Source organism: Alexandromys fortis, unplaced genomic scaffold (assembly GCF_014885135.2).
Source record: "Alexandromys fortis isolate MF-2015 unplaced genomic scaffold, M_Fortis_MF-2015_v1.1 scaffold_215, whole genome shotgun sequence".
NCBI lineage: Eukaryota > Metazoa > Chordata > Mammalia > Rodentia > Cricetidae > Alexandromys > Alexandromys fortis.
In genome coordinates this window covers 405,502-416,274 of record NW_026068086.1, presented here as the reverse complement: position 1 = coordinate 416,274, position 10,773 = coordinate 405,502, and the positions used below count along the sequence as shown (strand labels likewise).

Below are 10,773 nucleotides of genomic sequence, written 5' to 3'. Positions count from 1 at the left end.
AGTCAATTCTTCCTTCTCCTCGACGTCTTAAGGGTGAGGAAATATCCTTTTGTAGAGTCCTTTACATTGAGTCTATACTTCTTCGTTCACGAACATATTCTTAACCAGGGACTTTAGGAGAATTAAACTCTGTTCTCTGTCAATAGTTTAGCAAAAGAATCCTGGGCTTTTCCCACTGCTGCTGCAGCACACTGAAATGCTCCTGATCTGGACCATGGGGGCCAAATACCATTGTTTCATGTACAGGAAAATCAAGTGTTCTGTGCAACTGACCAAAGACTGTGGTAGACTATGCAAAGGTATTTGTGGAAGTGCCTGCGAGCAGACCTTGGCTGCCGCTGGCTATTGTTTGGGGAGACTGCTTTCCCACCCAGAGGAAAGGGGGACTGTGGGAACCAAGATATCCCAGAGCAGTAAATTCCATCCCACGGGGATATCTCACTGCCTCATTGTCCACTCTGGGTCAAGTATGGCTTTACCGACCCTGCTTTCATGGCTGACCCCATAGTGTTAGCTTTCCCATTACTGTCACTGGCTTCAATTCAGCCCCACCTTGGGCTTCTTGACAAGACTTTTTCCATATACAAATGAACTCAAGGCTTCCCTTTCTTTCACCCCCTCCCATTTAGAGCTAACACACACACCACACGCGCACATATGCACACACATACACACACATGGGGGGGCGACCGTCATATCTAGGGGGTAGAATGTTTTCTGAAGAAATCCCAATTAGCTACATGAATTTCTCAGAGATACCAGGAATCAACTGTAAACACTACTGTGAAACTGAGTCAGGGTAACATGGAAGAGACCACTCTGGTTGGCTATTCATCAGAAATAAAACATAGGACACTGTGACACTTTAAGACTCAGTGCCGAACATGTGATCAAAGCTTAAAGACTTCTTAAGTCATAATTTACTCAAAAGAGGCAAAAGTTCTGATGGGTGCTGATGCTGAAAATTGTGAAGAAGTAATGGCCCAGAGGAGGCGTGAGGGCACCAGGAAGGTTTTCTATCTCAATGGGGGTCTAGAGCCCATGTTGATGCCGGTGTCGCTAAATGACAAAACTCAAGCCGGAATGTCAGATGCTTAACGTTTATTATATGTAGGATATATATGTCGGGAAATACAGTCTCAAAACGAAATACAGAGTCTTCGAAGGTTAGGCCTTACACTTTCAAACTCGATTAACAAGATATCAAGAGGGAGAGATCACAAGTACAGTTACATTGCTAAACGGGTTTTACACTTTCAAAATCGATTAACAAGGTATCAATTGAGAGAGATTACGAGTACAGTTACATTGCAAAACAGGTTTTACACTTTCAAAATCGGTTAACAAGATATCAGTTGAGAGAGATTACGAGTACAGTTACGTTGCAAAACGGGTTTTACACTTTCAAAATCGATTAACAAGATATCAAGGGAGAAAGATTACAAGTAGAGGTACATTGCAAGACGCAATCCTCTTGGGATACAAACTAGTGACTTAAACTAGTCAACTACAGATACATTTTTCTATTGGCAACTACAAACAATACTTCAGAAGGTCAGCAGCTTGAGTACTATTTTAAGCTAGTCAAGGGAGATTCTTATCTAATACACTTATTTTTCTAATTCCAGTCTATTTTCTTAAATTCCTATGAAGAACACAATGGGCATTCGAGTCAGTGAAACACTTCTGACTGATGCCACAAGGAGTATACCACTTAACTAGGCTACACAGTAATTTTTTTTCTTGTCAGATATAACTGACAATCAGTTTTGTCTTTTAAGATAAAATGAAGTCATAACTCACACTGCAACATCACATGAAAAACTATTGAAAACTACACAAAAAATTCACTTTAAAGATCAAGAAATCGATAACTTCACGAGGAACTTTTCCTACAAACTACAAAGTAGGCTACGAGAAGAGGAACTAAACTACATCTAACCCGAAGGTGGAAGAGTCCCTGAAAAGAAACACACAGCCTAGTTCTAAACGCCATACGAAGATTACCCTCTTCTCTTAAAAACATCTTCCGAGGCGGAGAAATCCGCACCTTTCCGTCATGTCCCTCCTAGGCGGTACTACACACAAAGGTTCTTAGTTACCATCATTACAACAAAGGCATACAATTAAATTCAACACACTTTATTTTACAAAATAGCAGCTGTCGTTTTGGATCTTGTTTGTGATTATATGATAATAATATGAGGATATAATACGAGGATAATAATATGATAATAATACGATACTACTTGCACTTCAACTACAGGATACGCACACGCTCACTAAATTTGGTACACAGCATGAATACTAAGGATACTATATATTGGCACAATGCATGCAGTGAAGAGTATTCCTTTTCTCAAGCTAGTAATCGCGAATAAACTGAAGCCCCAATCCTGGTTTTCAAGCTTCCCCTCAAACTGTTTGATGTTTCAACCTGTAACCGTTGCCTAAAACACCTTCCTCCTCAAGAATTACGCCTTCTTAAAAATCAGTTTATCTGAAAGCGTGATGAAAATGGGGCAGTATAGCAGTGTTAGTGCCCGTCGTGAAAACGTGGGGGATTGGGGGTAAAGGGAGCTGCCCCAGGCTCACAGTGGCCACTGCTATTTGGGCTTCTTGTGGCTGCGGCTGTGGCAGTGGCTGTGGCATTGGCTGCGGCAGCGGCTGAGGCTGCGGCAGTGGCTGTGGCTGTGGCTGCAGCTGTGGTGGCTGCGGCAGTGGCTGTGGCTGCGGCAGTGGTGGAGGCTGCGGCTGCGGCTGCAGCTGCAGTGGTTGTGGCAGTGCCTGTGGCAGTGGCTGTGGCTGCAGCTGCATAGGCTGTGGCTGCAGCTGCATTGGCTGTGGCTGCAGCCCCATAGGCTGTGGCTGCAGCTGCATTGGCTGTGGCTGCAGACCCATTGGCTGTGGCTGCAGCCCCATAGGCTGTGGCTGCAGCCCCATAGGCTGTGGCTGAAGCTGCAGTGGCTGAAGCGGTGACTGCAGCTGCATAGGCTGTGGCTGCAGCTGTACCTGCGGCTGCGGTGGCAGCAGCGGTGGTGGAGGCGGCAGCGGTGGTGACGGCTGCTGCGCCAGACAAGTGATTGTATGGGTCAGTGGTTCCCCCGGCCCGACTGGGATGGCGTTATTCACAAAACCATTCTGGGGGGGAGGAGGGGGGATCTGCCAAAACCCCAACACAGAGGAAATCTCCAGAGAGGCAGGAATCGCTATGTTCACAGCATCAACTATCAGCTCTTTGGGCAGGGTGACTTTCCCAATGCCCTCCTTAGCCATCTCAAAACATGGGCTGAGCTTGAGAGGCGACTGAGGCTCTTGCATAGGCAATTCCTCAAAGTAACCCATGTTGCCAAAGCCTTTAGCCTCTGCTTTAATCGGCAGGCCTGCAAGTGGGGCAAATGAGGTAGAAGGAGGACTGTACTTCGGCTCCTGAAGGGTTTGGGGAGGAGAGGTGGGAACTACCCCAGGGTGCAGAGTGATAAGCTGCTCTGGCATTGGCTGCAGAGGCTGGGTGACCTGTTCTGGGGGAGCAAGCACTAGACCATGAATCTCGGGTGGCAAGCCACCAGCAAGCCCGTTCTGAGGGGGCACTCCTAACTGGAAAGGAGGCATGGTAGCAGCCTTCACCTGGAAGGACGGCGGCGCAACGGTATTAAAGGTGCTCGCATACTCTCCTGCCTGCATACGCTCTTGCTTCAGCTCCTGCGAGTGTGTTTTCTTGGTGTGACGGGTGAGGTGGTCTTTGCGCCCAAAGCGCTGGGCGCAGAACTGACACAGGAAGTCCTTGCATCCTGTGTGGACCACCAGGTGGCGACGCACATCCTTGCGGGTGTAGAAGCATCTGTCACAATGGTCGCACTGGTGCTTCTTCTCCCGGGGGGCATGGTGGGCTTTTTCTTCCGCGTGAGACTTGAGGTGGACCAGCAGGACCTCGGTGCTCCCCAGCTGGACGGCGCAGACGCCACAGGTGAGATCTCCGCTGCTGGCGGAATGCAGGGCCAGGTGCCTCTTGTAGCCCAGCATGGTGTGGTACTTCTTGCCACACTCCTCGCAGATGTAGGCGATCTTATTGGGATCGTGGGTTTGGAGATGGTTCTTCAGGTGGTCCTTCCGGTTGAAGGTCTTCTCACAGTGAGTGCACTGGTGGAGCTTCTGGGGTGAGTGTGTGGCCATATGCCTAGAAACAGAAAAGGGGGTGGGGGGAATAGTTTACAATAGAATCGTTTTATGAATGAAGACAAGGAGACAGCACTGTCACAATGTGACTAGCTATTTTTTCAAGGTCTTAGTGACATTTTAACTTATAAACTACTTTGCAGTATTTTCCAAATGCAGGTATTTTATCATTTAAAAAGGCAAGAATTACTAACATTGCTTTGTGCACAGCTCTCTTTCCTCTCTTGATTGAGATTAAACGTTTAGGTCAGGGGTAAGGTTATTGGGAGCCTTTTTAAAAATTATATACCTAATCTCGGAGAAAGTATCCAACCGACCTCCACGTTTTCAAAAGTTTGCCATCCTCAAACTTGGGAAAGTTCATTTTAGTAACTAAAAACCCAAATGCTGCGCTAGTACTTCCCCTACAACACGACTTTTTGTGAGTACGTGTAGCTCACTGGTTGTGCGCAGGACACTTCATATCCCTGGTGGCAGTGGCCCTTTAGCTCCTCATTCTTGGATTGTCTTCATCACAGTTTCAATCCAATTGTAACCTTTGAACCAAGGCCTTTGGATACAAGAGAATTCCATATATTTACTCTGTTTTTGTAATCTCATTAAGTCAATCCATTTTTCGGGTATATACATGATTATACATTTCATCCAATGGTCTACCTTGTCTGGCCCATCCCAGGTGCACAGCCAATAGTTTAGTGGCCCCAATAAAGAAGACTGGAAGCCAGTTCAAAAACTGCGTTGCTGATCTGAATGTAAACTGTAATTTTCTTTCAAATAAGCAAACCACCACACTTTCCTCCTCACTTTTCTTCTTCTTTTTTTCTTTTTTTTTTTAAAAATAAGCAGCCCTACTATGTACAGTGCTAAGAGAAGTTAGTTCCATCTCTGCCGTTCAGGTCACTATTACTGATTCATATAACATAGTGGGCCTTCACTTGACTGCTCTTATTTCATAGTGCATGAACTGAACCTTTTGGTATGTCCTGTCGTCAGCACAGACATGCCCCCTTTGGACAGCAGGTAGATCGTGCCAAGACTTAGAGGTCTTCAACATGCTCCTTCACACTAAGACTTCCTTAGAGTTCAGCCTGCCCTGCCAGTCTGCTTTTCTAGCCCTTGGCTGTCTCTTCCTAGTAGCTAGCTGTTTACTGTACTGGGACCCACCACTGTCTCTTTCTGGTTAAGTGGTCAGTTATTTTTCTTCAGTCTCTGCTTATAAAACAGGTTGCGATGATGGGAACTGGATGGAATGCTGCCCTATCCCCTTTAAGACAAACCTAAGCATCCTGTTCTCTCACCACTTGCCAGTTCCCTAAAAGAGCGTGGACTCTGGTCAGGGAGCCAGAGGGGCTGAGGCAGGGACAGTGGACAGTGGACACTACTTCCTGCTTTGGCCCGCTTTCCACCTTGATGGAGCAAGACATTTCTCCTGAACCACCTCTCTGGCTGTGCATAAGGCACCAGTTCCTCTTACCACGGTATTCCTAACTAATTCTACTTATTGGAATAATCTGCCCTCCTGTCTTTTCTTCTCTCCAGGTCTCTCATAGACCCCTGGGCTGGTCCCAGTGATGCCAGAGCTACCCTCTGTGTTGGCGTAAGGGTGCCTACATGTATGCAAAATAAGTGTGATGTTAAATGGGGAGCCCTTAACACGAAATCGGTGCACATGGTAGCCACTCGATACAGTTGCCATGACAACTAGAGAAGGGCCTCCAACAGGAGACGTTTGCATTTTAAAAGACAGAAGCATTTCCAGTCTTATTTTAAACATCAGCTCATATAGCATTATCAGTAATAGCGATGGTCTTAAGGTCAGGAGCAGAATTTATCTCTTCCCCTTTCCCGCTTTTAAGTGCCTTTCTCCAGAGGACTCCACGGCGGAATTGCTGCTGCCACTCAGATTGGAAGCCAGGTCGCGAATTCTCTCACCTTTGCGTTACATGTGAGTCGTCAGCGACTGGAAGCTTGAAGGATCATTTCTAGAAGACTAGAGACCAGCAATATGGAGAGAAGTAAGCAGACAGCATTGGATGCAGTCAGTCACACTATGGTCTGATTGCATAGTTTATCTTTCCTGTGGCATTACCAGAATCCATTGCGGGCAGACTATATACCTTGGGTACCACTTACCTTATAGTAGAGAGTACCTACTTGCCACTAGAGAAATAATGCATAATCATATGCCACCTCTCTTCTAGAGGACTCATCTGAAAACCACTGGCTCGGTGTACCGTGGACTCCTCTGAAAGTCTGAGAGGGGCACACGTGCAAAGTCTAGCTACCTAGGTGTCATAGTAATCACTGGAGATATGGCTTTAAAGAGTCCCTAAAAGGCTGAAATGCACCCACACCCTGCCTTTTATGCTCCTTCGGTGAGAGCCCTGAAGGCCTGAAGAGACACTTAGAGGTCCAGGTAGAACTGCGCACCTTCGGAAAGCCTCTCACCTCATCAATTTATATTTAGAGACGAAGGCTTTGCCACACTCAGCCTGCGTGCACTTGAAGGGTCGCTCCCTGGAGTGTGAATAACTGTGGATGGTGAACTTCTCCAGGGTGAGGAAGGACTTGCCACATGACTGACAGCGGAATGGAGCCATGGCCTTTGCTTTTCACACCTTCTTTTTCAGATGTGCCGAGCAAATGCTCTGCCATCTAAAGCACAGGCAGAAAGAAGGGAGGGGCCCGCTACTGCTGGACTTCAGGAAAGGGTAGAGGCGGCACTGCAACCAAGCAGAGAGAGCCGTGAGGCACAGGAGGGATGCAGGGCAGGAAGGAGATTTTCATCACAATAGCTCCGCGTCCTGAATGGCCGTCTGTGGAGATAAGAGGAACAGTTTTCTCACACCGGCCACTGGAAAACTGTACCCGCCACCACTTTGGAGCCAATGACCCACAATTGGTATGCTTCTTTAAAATGGCTCAAATGGGCCCAGCTCCCCCATCCTCCCTTCTTGCTTCCCGCAGTCCTTCATCTGCCATTCTGGAGCCCCTGTATTCTGACGGCTCCTAATAAGAACTGCTATTTTCATAGACTCCAGGTCATCAATGGTTTCAGCTCAGTGTGAGACTCAGCGAACTGATTCAGCAGGGGAAAAACAAAAACAAAACAAAACAAAACACACAAGCCTCGCTCTTTGTACGTACTGTGTTGCCGGTTCACAATGGCCACCCTTTATTCAAACCACTAAGCTCTTTCCTCTTCATGCCCTGTTAGCATAAGAGAAGCTGTTGACAACACCTGTTTAAACTCTCAGAGGATGAGAAGAAATCATTTGTATACATCTCAGTGAATTTGTTTGTGGGCGCACGATGCCCCAGGCCCAACACCAACCAAGTATGAGGCACGAGCCTTGCTGCCTTGAGGTGGGGAAGAGAGAGACAATGTTCCTGTGGGAACAAGACTGAGGACTCTAAAGAGAGCTGGAGCCAGCACTCTAGAGAGCCATTGCACACTCCTTAGTTACCTGCGGATTAGCCAAGGATAGGAAATGGGTGTTTTGCCCCCTTTAGCTTGTCTTGTCCCTAATCCAGATCCTTACCACACTTAACAGCCCAGCCAGCACCCCAGAAACCCTGGATCTCCTTTTCCGACCATAAGTTGAGCTGCTTCAAGTGTCTAAGGTAGCACTGTAAGCAACAGAGCAGAGCACTGGGCAACCGAGTAATTTTCAGGGAGGCATGCTAACTTTCTGTGGGTCAATACTTTTAAATGTTTAGGGTTCAGGATGAAGATCCCGAACCTGAAAAACCGTAGTGTCCCCACATTCCCCCTCGGAACATTTCTGAGTGTCAGTTTCTGCGAGTCCAGGAGGAGAATTTCATACCTGCCTCCTCATGATAAGTCACAGTCAAGATACCAATAACTTGAAAACAATCATAAAACTGCCTCAGGCTATTGTAGAAGGTGGGTATGAAACCGAAACGTGACGAAACCCCAGGCTGAGGCTTGAGTCCCACCCACAGGATATCTCATTATGTTATACACACTTTTCCAAAAGCCAAACTACTCTGCTGCACTGAAACGCATGCTCTCCCAAGTGCTTCTGATAAGGGCTGGACAGCCAGTACGTTAGGCTTATGTTAAATACACGTGAGGCGCTTTTGTGCACAGTCGGCCCTTAGGGCAAGACTTTAAAGCTCAGTTGCCTGTAGTCTCTCAGTTACTGCTCTAAATCTTTAGAGTTGCCATTTGTTGTTAAAGATTAATGTCTACTTCCCTTTTAAGGTACCTTCAAATCAAAAATCTAGGTAACACGCAAGCACGCCCTTAGGTGGACCTCAGTGAGTTCAAGGCCAGCCTGGTCTACAGAGCGAGTTCCAGGACAGCCAGGACCATTACACAGAGAAACCCTGTCTTGAAAAGCAAGCAAGCAAGCAAGCAAACAAACAAACAAATAAATAAATAAATGAGTGATTTTAACCGGGTCCCTGCATTAGCTCTACCCAAAGCCCTCATTCCTGCTTAGTATTCTCGTTCATGCTCAAAACCCTTCCTTGAGTCATCTCCAACAGTCCTAACCACAGATTGATTCTTCTAAGAAATTCCACTGTGTGTGTGTGTGTGTGTGTGTGTGTGTGTGTGTAGAAAACCGTAGTACTGGGCCAGCTTAAAAAAAAAAAAAAAAACATTCATTCAGTTGAAATTGCTTGCTGTTCTTTCCAGGTCTTGTTTTTGAAGAGACTAAAACACACACGGATTATGAAGCGTGAACTGCTCCTCCCCTCCCCCCTTCATAGCTAAAATAACACCCAGCACTCATCGCTTTGGAGGAGCCGGCGGGGAGGGCTCCGTCTTTCCCTCACCTTCTTGCCAATTCCAGGTTTTCAGCTTATCGAAGGGAATTCATTCTCCCCAACCCTTGCTTTAGGAGAGGAACAGTGGGCCCAACATAACTTCCTATGATGGAAGTGTGATACAAACAATGACGACCACACACTACAAACACGCTGCGCGGAAACTGCAATTGCCGTGTTAGACACCCACAGGCTACTGTAGGGGTGACGCAGGCGTACCCCTGTCAAGAGATAGGAGAAAGTCTTGGCTTTCCTTGCACATGACTATACTACTGATTAACCCTCAGGTGTTTTTACAGAACCACAAGAGAGATTTAGAGCGACTATTTGATTAACATGGGGCGGGGGGGGGGGGGGGGGGGCGGGGGGGGGGGGGGCAGGATGAGGTTCCCCAGCTCATACTTCAGCTCTATCCGGAATTCCAACTTCTTGGTTGATATAATCACATGATACCAGCTGAAACAACCTATAATCTTTCCATTCATGATTGTAACCTGAAAAGCAATCACAATGTATATAGTATTTATAGAATAAGAACCACGTGTCAGAGTGCAGCTTAATGGTTCCCTAAGCATCGAGGGACATGCGTGATGGGGAAATGATACATGTTGTCTTCCTGTGTGTGCACCGTCAGTTACTCACCATGAGAGAAGGCAGCATAGACCAGCTACGTGTAGAAAGACAGACAAGAAGTGACAAGCAGAACAACTGAACCCTGAGTGACCACCTATCAACACACCCTGAGGACAAGAGCAACACAAGCTTTCCTCCATTTCTGAAGTTGTCTCTCGGCACTTGGAGACAATGTCAGTGCCGTTCTCTAGTTACTTCCTCCCTAGGCTGCACACACCAACCATCATGGACTTCACCCATGCCATGTCCCCCAGGCCTTCAGAGACTGGGCCCAATCAGAGATGGTTAGATGTGGCTAGGATTTACTTAAGAGTGAGGCGGATTTCTCCAACTTCAAGTTCCCCAAATGGAAGAGCTCCTCACAAAACAAAGGCTACCCCCTCGCTTCAAGAATATCTTTCCCTGAACCTTCATCTTGCTGATGTTTAGGTAGTATTAAACATACGCAGCCTAACGCGAAAGGCAAAACTCATCCTCAAATGCTGAGCTAATGAAGCACACCAGGGTGACCACTCCTTAATTCCCTTGGAGCATCCTTAGAGATGCCCGGTTTCATAGTATTGTTATTACACTCAACATCTTTGCATATTGTATATACATGGGGACTGAGGCCACTGTTCTCAGGACCTAATCACAAACTTCCACAAAAAAAAACTTTTCACAACAGACAATAAATTCCTCATGACTAAGGATCAAACCTTGACTGCTAGGGAAAAAAAGCTAACAATGTAGATATATACACCATCTCTCAGTCACCTCTCACCTAGTTCATACTAGCTGTATACTGATGATCCTATGCTTCCGTTAAAACCTGAAGTACGTAAAATAGACCATCTACTATCCAGCAAACCATCAACAACTACAACAAAGCTGAAGGGGGACCATGGTCCCCCAAGAGAGCCAGTCTGTTCTGTGTCTTGACACCCAGATCTCTTTCGAATCTTAAACATACAGCTATTTCAACACCTGTCACCCTGGAAAGATAGTAAGTCTTCCCCCCAAAACATCTCAGGACTTAATTTTCAGTCCCCCTGATTCTAAAAATACTAAGTGAGTGATACAGATCCGCTAGCGTGCCAAAGAAGGCTTGTGCCATCTGCTTCATTCTGCTCATGCTGATTATTTTAGGGATAAGAGAGGATCGGACTGGAATAAGAACATATATAT

At 46.5% G+C, this 10,773-nt stretch overlaps 1 protein-coding gene across 7 annotated transcripts in view; it reads right to left on the bottom strand.

Moving 5' to 3' along the window:
• Positions 1-1,086: 1,086 nt before the first annotated feature.
• Positions 1,087-10,773, bottom strand: part of Plagl1 (PLAG1 like zinc finger 1) — a 42,514-nt gene continuing 32,827 nt past the window's right edge. For 2 of the 7 annotated variants that reach the window (XM_050122243.1, XM_050122248.1), the window contains exons 3-4: positions 6,625-6,992; positions 1,087-4,177 (exon numbers count right to left, since the gene is read on the bottom strand). In XM_050122243.1, coding sequence (XP_049978200.1) covers positions 2,497-4,177; positions 6,625-6,776 — 1,833 coding nt within the window. In that variant the 5' untranslated portion in view covers positions 6,777-6,992 and the 3' untranslated portion in view covers positions 1,087-2,496. Of the gene's footprint in view, positions 4,178-6,624; positions 6,993-7,323; positions 7,387-10,773 lie in introns of all 7 variants that reach the window. The other 5 variants (XM_050122242.1, XM_050122247.1, XM_050122244.1 and 2 more) reach the window with 4 other exon arrangements.